Source organism: Phyllobates terribilis, unplaced genomic scaffold (assembly GCF_046119375.1).
Source record: "Phyllobates terribilis strain yellow unplaced genomic scaffold, ASM4611937v1 Scaffold_2__4_contigs__length_985480577, whole genome shotgun sequence".
NCBI lineage: Eukaryota > Metazoa > Chordata > Amphibia > Anura > Dendrobatidae > Phyllobates > Phyllobates terribilis.
Window position 1 is genome coordinate 847,645,109 of NW_027362762.1, and position 15,695 is coordinate 847,660,803.

At 45.5% G+C, this 15,695-nt stretch overlaps 1 protein-coding gene across 2 annotated transcripts in view; it reads left to right on the forward strand.

The window, feature by feature from the left end:
* Window positions 1-15,695, forward strand: part of LOC141232979 (solute carrier family 13 member 2-like) — a 145,060-nt gene that overhangs the window by 97,671 nt on the left and 31,694 nt on the right. For both annotated transcript variants that reach the window (XM_073667849.1, XM_073667848.1), the window contains one exon: window positions 3,245-3,463. In XM_073667849.1, coding sequence (XP_073523950.1) covers window positions 3,245-3,463 — 219 coding nt within the window. The remainder of the gene's footprint in view (window positions 1-3,244; window positions 3,464-15,695) is intronic.

The following is a 15,695-nucleotide window of genomic DNA, read 5'->3' on the forward strand; positions in this document are numbered from 1 at the left end:
GAAAGTCCAACTTAAACGGCTTTATTTGGCAAAAACTTACACAGTGAAGGCAGCTATATCCTCCAGATCGCAGCCGGGCTGTCCACAATAGTCCATACAACAAAACACCATTGCCAGGGGGCGATTGCACCGCCGTATCACTCCAAGGTGTGTCAGAAGCTTGGCCGTCCTGGGCTCTGTGTTTCCTTCACACATGCCTCTATAACACAGAGCCTCCTGCTATGCAGTTTGCAAAACCAAACCTTTGCTGCAGGTTTTTAAAAATAATCTGTGGCCATGAGCCACTTGTAAGACCCGGGCTGGAGGGAGTGGACCGCCCCACTGCCATCCTGTAGTCCACTCCAAGAAATAAAAGCCCATGCCGAGTTTTCTTAAATCTAACTTAGCCAAATAGCTTAACCAAGTTCACACTTTACTTTTATTCTGCACTGTAATCACAGCTGTGTCTGTGATTGGCATGCATTCCAGTGGGTTCAATATGCCTCTATGCACATCCTAGGGGAGACATACCGTCCCTCACATATGATCCCTCTCACTGCCTCACACTATGTATATATATATATTTCAGAATTAATGTATGTATCTATCTGTATATATATATCTCATCTATATACAGTATATATATATATGTATATATATATATATATATATATATATATATATATATATATATATATATATAGAGACATATTTATATATGTCGTGAAGCATATTTCCTTGGAAAACTATGTGTAAATGACCTAGACAATTCCTCTATGTAAAAGCCCATGTTAAAACCCGCATTGCAATCAGATCGCATACGCATGACAATCGGATGTAAATCGGATGCTAGGTGAGAAAATCGCATGACACTTGTATGTTTTATCAGGTTCCCGATATCGGAACGTTTTTTTTTCACACATATGGGTATGAGCCCTAACAGTGATCAATGACACTGAGCCCAGTACTGCTGCTGGCGCCCCTGCTATCTCTCTTCCACTATCAATTCAATGTCGGTATTATTCACAGCCTAATTCACAGATCTTCAACATACTACTGTGTTACTGTCTGGAACAAGAGTGAGCAAAATTTTTTCCCAAGGTGCCACATGAGTTGCTGTGACAAACAAATAAGTTGATATTAATTCTGCTCAATATTAACATATTATTATTATTATTTATTTTATAACAATATTAATTTTATCACTTAATATTGAGCAGAATTAAGTATGCTGATTCTGCTACTCTTAAAACATGTTACAATAGGGCATATGGTAACATTTATTCTTATCAGCAACCGTTAATCAAAACCATATAATTTACTGCTTTTTAGAAAGTTTATAAAAAGCAGTAAATCATACGGCTTCTGCTATTCCGCCCTTGTATCATGATCTACATCTCCCAACGCCCCGACCCATAACCACTATGACAAATTTAAAAAAACACAAAAAGCAGACAATTTTTTTTTACACATATAGTGTATATATATATATATATATATATATATATATATATATATATATATATATACAGTACAGACCAAAAGTTTGGACACACCTTCTCATTTAAAGATTTTTCTGTATTTTCATGACTTTGAAAATTGTACATCCACACTGAAGGCATCAAAACTATGAATTAACACATGTGGAATTATATACTTAACAAAAAAGTGTGAAACAACTGAAAATATGTCTTATATTCTAGGTTCTTCAAAGTAGCCACCTTTTGCTTTGATGACTGCTTTGCACACTCTTGGCATTCTCTTGATGAGCTTTAAGAGGTAGTCACCGGAAATGGTTTTCACTTCACAGGTGTGCCCTGTCAGGTTTAATAAGTGGGATTTCTTGCCTTATAAATGGGGTTGGGACCATCAGTTGTGTTGTGCAGAAGTCTGGTGGATACCCAGCTGATAGTCCTGGTGGATACCCAGCTAAGTAAAGAAAAACGAGTGGCCATCATTACTTTAAGAAATGAAAATCAGTCAGTGCGAAAAATTGGGCAAACTTTGAAAGTGTCCCCAAGTGCAGTTACAATAACCATCAAGCGCTACAAAGAAACTGGCTCACATGAGGACCGCCCCAGGAAAGGAAGACCAAGAGTCACCTCTGCTTCTGAGGATAAGTTTATCCAAGTCATCAGCCTCAGAAATCGCAGGTGAACAGCAGCTCAGATTAGAGACCAGGTCAATGCCACACAGAGTTCTAGCAGCAGACACATCTCTACAACAACTGTTAAGAGGAGACTTTGTTCAGCAGGCCTTCATGGTAAAATAGCTGCTAGGAAACCACTGCTAAGCACAGTCAACAAGCAGAAAAGACTTGTTTGGGCTAAAGAACACAAGGAATGGACATTAGACCAGTGGAAATCTGGGCTTTGGTCTGATGAGTCAAAATTTGAGATCTTTGGTTCCAAACCACTGTGTCTTTGTGCGACGCAGAAAAGGTGAACGGATGGACTCTACATGCCTGGTTCCCTCCGTGAAGCATGGAGGAGGAGGTGTAGGGGTCCTTTGCTGGTGACACTGCTGGGGATTTATTCAAAATTGAAGGCATACTGAACCAGCATGGCTACCACAGCATCTTGCAGCGGCATGCTATTCCATCCGGTTTACGTTTAGTTGAACCATCATTTATTTTTCAACAGGACAATGACCCCAAACACACCTCCAGGCTGTGTAAGGGCTATTTGACCAAGAAGGAGAGTGATGAGGTGCTACGCCAGATGACCTGGCCTCCACAGTCACCAGACCTGAACCCAATCGAGATGGTTTGGGGTGAGCTGGACCGCAGAGTGAAGGCAAAAGGGCCAACAAGTGCTAAGCATCTCTGGGAACGCCTTCAAGATTGTTGGAAGACCATTTCCGGTGACTACCTCTTGAAGCTCATCAAGAGAATGCCAAGAGTGTGCAAAGCAGTCATCAAAGCAAAAGGTGGCTACTTTGAAGAGCCTAGAATATAAGACATATTTTCACGACAGCATGTACCAACATTTTTACAATGCACTGCTTACGCATAAAACCTTGGCTGGTCCCCCTGTAACTTTACCCCAGCAGTCTAATATGGCCACTTTTCCCGCACTTTCTTTTTTAAATAACCTCCCCCCCTTTACTCCCCTCCTCCCAGCAGTCTTCCTGCGTTGTTCCACCTTATCCCTCCCAGCCAATACCAGTCATGAGGGATTTTCCCTTAACTCCGTACATCTCCAGCCCCTTTATGGAATATGAAATAGTCTCCAGTGAGGAACTGACTTGGCTGTTTTCCTTCTAGATTTAAGAAAAACTTTGGCTGTGGTGGAAAGCCTGAACAAAAAGAAAAAGAGAAGCGAGCATATAAAGTTATCTCTTCTGAGCACAAGAAGTTGGGGCCGATGTCCTTTGCAGAAATCTGTGTTCTGGTTCTATTTATCTTGCTGGTTATTCTGTGGTTTTTAAGGGACCCAGGTTTCATGCCAGGCTGGGCAACTATCAGTTTTAACAAAAATAAAGAGTAAGTATGTATTCAAGTCATCTGATACACATACATTGCTGGGTCATTAGAATTTTTAACAATATAATTTAAAGGTTTGCTTGTTTTTCTCTACAAAATCAATTAGAGGTTCTCCCATACTATAACACTGATAGCTATCCTTGTTATATGCTGGAAAACCCCTTTAAATGTTATGTAGGTAAGGTCATTATTACCTAGGTGTCCTGTACCTGTATGTTCAATTAATGACTATTATCCAATGATATTCAAAAGTTGGTGCTTCCAAGAAATGTGATTGGTTTTTATGTTTGATTGTACAGATTCAGCATCCAATTTCTCTATGATCATCTCTCACAAATTGCATATTTAATTACAAATTGCCAAGTAAACCAAGATTTACTAAACTAAATGCTGTTAATATACAGTGCCTTGAAACAGCATTCATACCTTGTAAATGTTTCCACATTTTTTCAAGTTACACCCACAAACTTAAATGTATTTTATGTGATATACCAACACACTGTAACAAGTATTTGTGCAGTGTAAAGGAAATGATACATGGTTTTCTAATTATTTTTAAAAATATATATCTGAAAATTGTGACGTGCATTTGTATTCAGCCCCCTGTACTCCGATACCCCTAAATGAAATCCTGAGTGACCAATTACCTCCAGAAGTCACATAATTGGTAAATTGAGTACACCTGTGTGTAATTTATTCTCAGTATAACTACATCTGTTCTGTGAAGGCCTCAGAGGTTTGTTTGAGAACATTAGGGACCAAAATGCATCATGAAGACCAAGTAACAAACCAGACAGGTCAGGGATAAAGTTGTGGGTAAGGGTTAAGTGGGGTATAAAAAATAGCCCAAATTCTGAACATCTCACAGAGCACTGTTCAATCCATAATCTAAAAATGAAATGGACTATGGCGCAACTGCAAACCTAGACATAGCCGTCCACCTAAACTTACACCCCAAGCAAGGAGAAAACTAATTAGAGGAGCAGCCAATAGATCCATGGTCTGGAGAAGCTGCAGACATCCACAGCTCTGGTGAAAACATCTGTGCACAGGACAACTATGTAACAAAAAGCAAGCCATTTTTGATAGTATGCCATAAGAAGTCCCATTTGCAGTTTGCAAAAAGCCGTGTTGGCTGTGGAACAAGGTAATCTGTTCAAATGTGACCAAAGTAGAACTTTTTTGGATAAATGCACAACGCTATGTGTGGCGGAAAACTAAGACTACACATCACCCTGAAAACACCATCCAAACTGTCATACATGCTGGTAGCTGTGGTGATTCTTCTTTTCAGCAGGGACAGGGAAACTGATCAGAGTTGAAGGGAAGATGGATGGAGCTGTATACATACAGGGCAATCTTGTTGGAGGTTGCAAAAGACTTGAGACTGGGGCATAGGTTCACTTTCCAGCAGGACAATGACCTTAAACATATTGAGAGAGTTACAATGGAATGGTTTAACTCAAAGCATATTCATGTGTGTGAATGGCCTAGTCAAAGTCCAGACCTAAATCCCATTGAAAATCTGTGGCAAGACATGAAAATTGCGACTCACAGAAACCTCCATCCAATCTCACTGAGCTAGAGCTAGTTTGCAAAGAAAAATATGCAAAAATTTCAGCCTCTGGATATGCAAAGGCGGTAGAGACAAACCCCAAATATTTGAAGTAGTAATTGCAATTAAATTTGGTCCAAAAAGTATTGACTCAGGGGAGCTGAATACAAATGCTCATCACAATTTTCAGATTTATATTTTTAAAATAATTAGAAAACCATGTATCATTTCCTTTACACTTCACAAATAATTGCTACTTTGTGTTGGTATACCACATAAAAAACAAATAAAATATATTTTAAGTTTGTGGGTGTAGAGTGCAAAAATTGTGCAAAAGTTCACAGCATACAAATACTTTTTCAAGACACCGTATATATATATATTTTTTTTCATGACACATTTACTATCTTGTCCTCAAAAATAATACTTTTCTTTGGATCTTAATCCTCATTATTTGCTTAAAAAGCAATCCAGAGAACACCGTTTTTCTGCAGCATTTGCTTGCTGGCACTGCAGAATACAGCCAGGTCCTTTCCATATTACAGTGCTAGAAATCCAGTTATTTAAAACTGTGTTTTCTCCGTCAAACGGATCACATATACGTTGTCAGAAAATGCTGCCATTTCTGGCCTCCATTAAAAATTTCCTTCAGTGTGTCATTGAAGCAGTTCACCGCAGTTTGCTGTTCAAACTACTTACCTACAGGCCAGGTATTTAAAACTGTGTTTTCTCCGTCACACAGATCACATATGCGTTGTCAGAAAATACTGCCATTTCTGGCCTCCATTAAAAATTTCCTTTAGTGTGTCAGTGAAGCAATTCACAGCAGTTTGCTGTTCAAACTACTTACCTACAGGCCAGGTATTTAACCCCTTTACAACCTATGACGTTAACATGTTAAATGCTGCTGTCAATCTCTGACAGCGGCATTTAACTTGTGCTTCCGGGAAGCGCGTCCTAAGCCCCGCCCATCGGTGACCCCAATCACGTGATCGCGGGTCACTGATGGGTGGGCATGACAACCCAGGGTCTGCAGCAGACGCCTGTGGTTGTCATGAGATGGTCGCTATGAGCGCCACCTAGTGGTCGGCGCTCATAGCACAGGATCATTTCTGCTACATAGGACCATTTCTGCTACATAGAGGTGATCTGCTGATTATCTGTATGTAGCAGAGGCGATCGGACAGTTGCTGCTTCTAGTCTCCTATGGAGACTATAGAAGGAAGCAAAAAGTGAAAAAAAAAGTTTTAAAAAAAATTAAAAAAATATAAAAGTTTAAATCACCCCCCTTTCACCCCATTCAAAATAAAATAATTTAAAAAAACCCTACATAAACATATTTGGTATTGCCGCGTTCAGAATCGCTCGATCTATCAATACAAGAAAAGAATTAATCCAATCGGTAAACGGCGTAACAAGAAAAAAATTCTAAACGCCAGAATTACGTTTTTTGGTCGCCGCAAAATTGCAATAAAATGCAATAACGGGCGATCAAAACATCCGATCTACCCCAAAATGGTATCAATAAAAACTTCAGCTCAGCGCGCAAAAAATAAATAAATATATATATATATATATTTTTTTACCAAACTTTGGAATTTTTTTTCACCACTTAAATAAAGAAGAACCTATACATGTCTGGTGTCTACGAAATCATAATGACCTGGAGAATAATAATGGCAGGTCAGTTATAGCATTGTGTGAGCGTGGTAAAAAAAATAAAATAAAAAACAACTGTGGTATTGCACTTTTTTTGCAATTTCACTGCACTTGGAATTTGTTTCCCGTTTTCCTGTACACGATATGGTAAAACTAGTAATGGCGTTGAAAAGTACAACTTGTCCTGCAAAAAATAAGCCCTCACATGGCCATATTGACCAAAAAATAAAAACGCTATGGCTCTGGGAACAAGGGGAGCAAAAAACGAAAATGCAAAAACGTAAAATCCCAGGGTTGCGAAACTCTGTTTTCTCCGTCACACGGATCAGATATACGTTGTCAGAAAATGCTGCCATTTCTGGCCTCCATTAAAAATTTCTTTCAGTGTGTCGGTGAAGCAATTCACAGCAGTTTGCTGTTCAAACAACTTACCTACAGGCCAGGTATTTAAAACTCTGTTTTCTCCGTCACACGGATCACATATAAGTTCGCTCCAAACTCAGTCATTTGTAGTGAGCGTGGAAGATACTGTCTTCCATTTAAAAAGGGCAAGGCATGTGGCAAGGGACGGGGAACTGGACGTGATGGTAATGGTGCATGCAGAGGCCGAGGACATGGCCGTGGGCAAGCTGAAATTGTGCCACAACAAACACCCACATCTTCTCGCCTGACCTTCCTGTCCCAATTTCTAGGGGACCGCAGCACACCACTATTGAACCCAGAGCAGTGTCAAAAGGTTGTTGGTTGGATAGCGGATAATGCTTCCAGTCACATAGTCACCACCACCACCACCACCCTGTCTTCCACACTGTCAAGTCTCAGTAGCCGTGAGTCTGGACCGCATATTCCTCACCCTGATCCTCCTTCCTCCCTCCATGCCAAGTGCCCAGAGACAACTGATCCCACACATGGACACTCTGAAGAGCTGTTCACTTTTCCATTTATAGATTCGGGCCTCTCGTCCGGTGCACTTGAAGCGGGACAAGAGGAGGTCGCGTGTAGCGATGCCCAAATATTTGAGCAGCCACGGTCACACGAAGGCGACGGTGGGAAAGTGTCACAAGAGGTGGACGATGATGAGACACAATTGCCAGAAAGTCAGGAGGAGGACCAGGGTGCGGAAGTGGAAGACGAGGTGGTAGATGATATAGTAACTGACCCAACCTGGTAGGAGGACATGCAGAGCGAGGACAGCAGCACACAGGGCGAGGGAGGCAGAGCACCCCAACAGGCAGGAAGAAGCAGTGTGGTGGCCGCAGACAGAAGGCAGGCAACCGTCTGCAGTGTCTGCAAGTGGCACCATTGCTTCTTCCGCTGTTGTGCATGCAAGCCAATTCCCTGTCCATGGTGCATGCGAAGATGCCTCCGGCCCTGTACCTGTCATTGCACACTCTCAAGTAGCAGCATCAGGAAGCACATCCATGTCCTAGTCCCAGGGCATCGTTCAGTTGTCCATACCCCACTCCTTGGAACGCAAGCGCAAATATGCAGCCAACGCCCCACAGGCCACAATACTAAATTCTCACATTTCACGACTGCTTGCGCTCGAAATGTTGCCTTTTAGGCTCATGGAGACGGAAGCATTCCGCAACCTGATGGCGGCGGCCGTCCCTCGGTACTCGGTCCCCAGCCGCCACTATTTCTCCCGGTGTGCCGTCCCCGCATTACACAAGCACGTGTCCCAAAACATTAGCCGTGCTCTCAACAACGCAGTTACCGGTAAAGTCTACCTAACCACGGACACGTGGACAAGTGCTTGTGGGCAGGGATGGTACATCTCACTGACGGCACACTGGGTTAACATAGTGGAAGCCGGGACCCAGTCGGACCTTGGGACGGAACACGTCCTCCCGACACCAAGGATTGTGGGCCCTAGGTCAATCAGGGTTGCCCCCACGGTCTACAGCTCCTGCACCTCATCCTCCTCAGCCTTCTCCTCATCTTCAGCCTCCATCTCCGAAATGACCACATCAGTCACAAGCTGGTAGCACTGCAGCACTGCCTCGGCCAATCGGCAACAGGCTGTGCTGAAGCTAATATGCTTAGGAGAAAAACCGCACAATGCTGAAGAGTTGTGGATAGCTCTGAAAGAGCAGGCAGATCTGTGGCTCACACCGCTGAACCTACAGCCAGACATGGTCGTGTGTGACAATGGCCGGAACCTGGTGGCGGCTCTGAGGCGAGGCGAGCTCACACATGTACCATGCCCGGCCCATGTGCTTAACCTAGTGGTTCAGCAGTTTCTCAAATCCTACCCGGAGCTGCCGGATCTGCTTGTTAAAGTACGCTGCCTGTGTGCCAATTTTAGAAAGTCAGCTACAGCTTCCGCCGCCCTTGCAGTGTTTCAGCAGCGGCTCACAGACTGGTGTGTGATGTCCCCACACGTTGGGAAGGATTTGTGAGCAGAAGAGGGCAGTTGTTGAGTACCAGCATCAACAAGGCCGTCGGTATTCAGTTCAGACTCCACACATAAGACCTCAGGAGTGGACATGGATGTCAGACATATACCATCCTCCAAAACTTTGAAGACTCCACCAAGATGGTGAGTGGCGATGACTCCATAATTAGCGTCACCATCCCGCTTCTCTGTCTTCTGAAACGCTCTCTGCAGAATCAAAGAGGATGCATTGCAGGTGGAGCACGATGAGATGGAGCAAGGAACCATACAGGATGATTACACACAGCCAAGCCTCATCTCATCCCAACGTGGATTGGGTGACAATGAGGAAGAGGAGGAGGAGGAAAGACAGGAGCTAGTTTAGCTGTCATACTGTCTGTTCAGCGTGGATGGCCAGAGGACAGAGAGTAGGAGGAGGAGAGTATGGTCAGTCATCCTCTTGGTGAGGACACAGAAGTCTTGCCTGTTAGTAGTCTGGCACGCATGGCTGAGTTTATGATTCGGTGCCTTTCAAATGACCCTCGCGTTCTCAAAATTTTGGGTTACTGTCATTACTGGTTGGTGACGCAAGGAGAACTTTATATCTCTTATTCCTGAGGCGGACAGGTGTACAAAAATGGGGCAGTACCAAAAGGCCCTTGTTGCGGAACTTTTAAAAAAATTCCCATCTGAAAACGCTGGCGGCAGAGGGCACACTTCATTGGACAACCAAGGAGTACAGGCGAGAGAGACACAACTTCAATCCAGCAGAGGCAGGGGAACACTGTCAAACTTCTGGGAGAGTTTTCTCAGACCCTCCCATCGCACAGGCCCCGAGGCACGGGGTACTCTCACAAGGAGTGCAAAGTTTTGGAAGATGCTGAGTGGCTACCTTGCCGACCGTACCAACGTCCTCCGTGATTCCTCTGTGCCTTATAATTATTGGGTATCCAAGCTGGATATCTGGAATGAACTGGCTCTCTATGCCTTGGAGTATTAGAACCCTCCTGTTTGTTTTTTCCATCTTGTATTTTGCGGTCACGTGACCATCTGCCTTTATATTCCAGCACTGCCCTTTTGGCTGTGCTGGACTTCAGTGTTTGACTGTTTCTCTAGCCAGGTACTTTGGTGCCTTTCTCTGTCAGTTCGCTTGGTCCTTCTGGGACCTCTAGTACCTTTTTGTCAGTTTGTCTTTTTGTGTTCTGCAACAACTTCTCTGTTTAGGAGGTGTCCCATTTTTGTCCCAGTCCTTAGTTCTTTTAGGGACCCCTCCCCTTATGCTATAGGTCTTCGTTAAGACTAGCCGAGGACTAAGACGAGTCTGTTCGCTAGGAACAGTCAGTCCGCTACTTCGTAGGTATTCAGCTTAGTCTTATTGTAGGGACAGCATTCCCCTATCTTTCCTTAGTACTTGTTGCAGATCATAACAGTATGTCCAGCCAAAAAAAACTAAAAGGAAAGAAATTTGGGGATCAGTATGGTTTACGTCCAGGATTTGGCTCAACGCTTGCAGGAATTGTCTCTGGAGGTGGCCGAGCTACAGCAACACGTGAGTAGCTGTCCTGGAGTGCATTTTGTGGAACCCAAGGTAGGACTGCCTGATGTTTTTATGGTAAACAGCAAGATTTCTTTTCCTTTAAAAATGCTTGTTTGTTATATTTTCTTTTGAGACCAAGGTCCTCTGGGAATGAATCACAGCGCATTGGTTTTATTACGTCACTCTTGCGCAATGAACCACTGGGGTGGACCTTTTCTCTCCAACCTAATGATCCATGCTTAAGGTCTGTAGAAGAATTTTTTTCTGCTATGGGGCTATTATATGACGATCCTGATAGAACCTCATCTGCTGAGGCAGAACTCAGGCCTTTGAATCAGGGGTCAGGTGATGTTGAAAATTATTGCACACACTTCAGGAGATGGGCTTCAGAAGTCAAATGGAATGATCCTGCGCTGCAATGTTTATTTCTTGCTGGCCTGAGTGAAAGGGTTAAGGATCTGCTAATTGCATTCCCCGCACCTGAGACTCTGCAGGATGCCATGCAATTAGCTCATGTGGACAGGAGACTGAGGTCCAGGGTGAATGAGGTAAAGACTCCTGTAATGTCAGGTCCTAGTCCCCTGAAAATCTGCTCTGACGGTGGAGAACCGATGGAGGTTGGGGCGATGTCACTCCGCTCTCACGAAAGAGACCGGAGGTTCGCTGAGGGATTGTGTCTTTATTGTGGTAAAGCTGACCATTTGATTAAGTATTGTGAGCTTTGCTTAAGTAAAGAAATAAAAAAGGTCAGTTACGCCCAGTATTTCTTTCTGGGAGTACTACTTTGCAGGAAAGTTTGATTGAATTTCAGGTATTTGTGGATTGTGGTTCAACACTTAATGTGATTGATAAAGGGTTTTTGGAAAACCTTAAATTGAAATCCAAACCATTGTCATCTCCTATTTCTGTGATTGCAATTGATAGCACTCCCTTGAAATGTATTACTCACAAGGTTGCTGCATTTCCCCTCACTATCAATGGAGTTCACCAAGAAATTTTGGACTTGGTTGTATTAGATAATTTACCCTCTCCGGTCGTTTTAGGTTTGCCTTGGTTAAAACTGCACAATCCTTTGCTGAACTGGTCTACTAATGTGATTAAGTCTTGGAGTCCGAAGTGCTATTGTAGCGCCCCGAGGGCTCGGCCGCTACTGGGGTATTGCACCTCTGCCAGAGGTGTGATATTCCACTTCCGGGTAAGGATGGAGTATGGACCAGGGCTCACGTAGCTGCATACAGCACGCACACCCCATTTCCGAGGGACAGTTCAACGGTGCTCCCATTGGACACCAATGCAGGCACGACCGACCATGTCCCTGGCTGGAGTGGGGAGGGGGGAGGAAAACCCGGTGATGTAGGAGCAGGACGATTCCTGAGCGTAGGTAGGAGCTCATTGGTTTCTGGTCACCTGGGCTCATGCTTTAGAGGGAAGTATAAAAGGTGGGCACCATCTTAGATCAGGGTCTGTCCAGTCAGAGAGAATTTCAGTGGAGAGGTGACAGGGAGCAGAGGCTCTGTAGGAGCTCTGCTCAGGAGTGGGCCTAGAGAAAAGGCCGAGAAAGGAGGAAGAGAAGGAACAGGAGAAGAAGGAACAGGAGAGAGAGTGAAACAGAAGGGCTCAGGAACAAGAAGGTGGAAGGGACCCTAAGAACCCATGAGAATACAGGGTGAAGGGTCAGGCAGATTAAGGGTACCGGATCCCAAGTTGATGGAGGAGAAACCACCCTCAGCCAAAGACCGGACGTCGTGATCATTTATTGGTGCGACACCTCATCAAACCTGCTAGGAAGGCACCATATAGGACAGCGGGAAACGGGGCCCACGTTTACCCGCGCAGATCCGCGGCAGCTGGACAAAAGTGGGTCACTGGTGAGGCAGGCCAGAGAAAGGACAAAAGGGGGTCCTGAGGCAGACTTCTGAACTGCCTGGAAGTTGACCGAGCCCCACACCTGGTGGACGCAGCACGGCTCGGGCGGTCACTACCTGTACATAAGTGACCCGAAGCACATGAACTGTGAGTAAAAGACATTGGACTGCAGTACGTTGTCTGAGTATTCCTTGCTCCTCCAGCACTAACGGTACTGGGACTCTCGTCACCATCACCTCCACCATCCCCTGCACTGCCCTGGGGTTACACTCTTCCCGTGGGGAGTTACACTACCTCAGCTGCATATACCATCAGCCCCAGCGGACTGCCTTGCAGCGGCGGTTCATAATAACCGCAATCCACGGGTGGCGTAGTCAGACAACATGAACAGCACATAGCAGACTACCATTGGTCTGACCACCCTGAGCCACGGAACCGGGTTGCCACCACTACCCCCATCGTCTCCCTGTTGCCCGGCTCCGAGTGCCCCACGGCCCAGGGGGCGAGTCACTATGATAAATTTTGTAATGGTCGCATTGTGGCTGTGGAAAAAGGGGAATTACCTGTACCTATTCAAGATTTTTGGAGGGTTTTTTCAGAGGAGGAGTCGCAAGTTTTACCTCCTCATAGGGATTATGATTGCACCATTGAGTTTGTTCCTGGAGCTACTCTTCCCAAAAGTCGCTTGTTTAATCTGACTATTCCTGAAAGAAAGGCCTTGGAGGAGTACATACAGACTAGCCTGGCTGCTGGTCACATTAGACCTTCTAAGTTGCCTGTGGCAGTTGGATTTTTCTTTGTTAAAAAAAAAGGGCGGGGGTTTACGTCCATGTCTGGATTTTCGTGAAATTAATAAGATTACTGTACGCAATTCCTACCCATTGCCGTTAATTCCTGACTTGTTTAACCAGTTGGTGGGGGCCAAGTGGTTCTCTAAAATTGATCTCCGGGAGCATACAATTTGTTACGAGTAAAGGAGGGTGATGAATGGAAAACTGCTTTTAACACTCCGGTGGGTCATTTTGAGAATCTGGTGATGCCTTTTGGTCTTACCAATGCACCTGCATTTTTTCAGAACCTTATTAAAGACATTCTGAGACCTTTGATTGGTAAGAATGTGGTTGTGTATTTGAATGACATTTTAATTTATTCACCAGATTTAGAGTCCCATTGGCAGAGTGTACATGAAGTTTTGCAGTTATTGAGTGATAATTCACTCTTTGCTAAGCTGAAGAAATGTGAGTTCGCTGTGCAGAAAATTAGTTTTTTGGGCTACATTGTCTCCAGCGAGGGCTTTGAGATGGACCCGGTGAAGGTGACGCGCCCCTGGGCCTTCTGTGTCGTGCGGCATCGCGCGCACGGGGGCTTACCCGGAGCCGGATCAGATGGGGGTAGTAGTCTCGTGGCGGTGACCCAGTCTGTGCCCAGGGAGTCAAACTAAGTGGCGAGTCTATTAGCAGTAGATGTTGGATGACTACGCCACCAGTTGAATGCAGCTTTGGAGCTGCCGCTGCAGGGCAGACCGCTGAGGCTGGTGGAAGGATGGTGCAGAGGGGATGGTATAACCCCCAACGGGAGGGGTATGGCCTCAGGGCAGCCGACGTGGATGATGGGGGTAGCAGGAACCACTCAGAGACGATGCGTGTAGTTCAGGGTCTTTACTGGTGACAAAGATAGACCCTCCCGGAGTACTTGCTAGCGATCGGGGCCTGGTCAGTCCTTGAGCAGATGGGATCTCCCCTGGCCAGGCGGAGTTGTAGGCCTTCCCAGCTAACTGTACTCTTCTGGCTACCTTGCTAGAGGCGGGTAAAAGTAGCCCACGTCCCTGAGTGTACCGTGTGGTGCTCACCCGTATGGCCGGTGACTCGGGGCCTTCTAATGGCTTCCGCTCCACGATGGCGGTGCTGGTCCCACGCGTGTGACCGTGCCTTCGGGCTTCTGGGCCAGAGGACCTGCAATCCCCTGCCGGTCGGTTTCTGCTGCTGGGTAAGGATTAGTCCCCACAGCCTCGGACTCCAGGTCCGGTGATAACTTCTCAGTCAGGGCGAGCTCTGCAGCTGCCAGCCCCTGACTCCTTGTAGCACTGCTCCCACAGAGCTCCTGTTGTTTCTTCCTATGCTGCTTCTCTTCTCTACTCTTGTTCTCTCTCTCTCTCCTAACCCTGCCTCAGCCCCAGGTTTATATAGGGGAAGTTCTTCCCCTCCCAGGACTGGGCAGGAGGTGTGGCATGCATAAGATCCCTGACCAAGAGACCTCCCACCTGCTCTCAGACATAATATTGCTATTATTGTGGAGACCAGACCCCTGGGGTGCCACATTCCCCCCTAGTGAAATTTAGTACTCCGGGACTAAACATATTTTACAAAAACATAACAGGGTATAACAACAACAATAAAATACAATAAGGAAACACATAAAGATGGTCACGGTGTGTCCGCAACCGGGTGCAGTCTTTGAAGAAAACAAAGGTGTCCATTTCACCAAAACAGGGAGACGTAACAAGGTAGGGGTCTGTCCTGCCCCGAGTCCTTAACAGTCTTTAGTCCGTCCTGGGTTACGCTCCAACTATACACAAAGGATTCCCGGTAAATCCACCAAAGACTCCTGTAAATAACTAGAAACACAAAATTATACACAAGCAACAAAAACAGATAAACATTAATAAAATAACTTAAACACTTAGATCCTCCACCGTACGGGCAACTGGCCTCTAGTGACCCTAGTGGACCTACGAAGCTGGTTGACTGGTCCTGAGCTACAGGGTATAGGAGCTGTCAAGGGTAAACTGGGCAGCCGTCTACGGACCCTTTGGCTCACTAGGGGTATGGCAGGCTCACTATAAGCAGAGGGTTGATCCTCCTGGTCTGCTTGTGTGGAGTCTTCTGCCTCCTGGACCGGCTGTTCTTCCAGCTCTACCGGTTGCTCTGTAAGTACTTGGGATGCTGGTTGGAGGAACGTGAGGACGGGTACCACAACTGCACCATTGACTTGAGTCCAGGACCGAGGGAAGTTTCCGAGCACAGTACTAACCATATCTTTCCCTTCCTCTACGGGTCGAGGGTCTTCTTGTTCCTCTTCAGGGTTCCGTAACTGTTCGGGACACTTCTTCAGGTGATCCCGGGATACAATGGTTGTGGTTTTCCCTCCGTCTTTGCTGATGGTACAGACCTTCGGGTTGTCGTGGCTTGAGGGCAGTACGGTGTACGGGTCCTTCTCCCACTGGTCGTCCAACTTATGG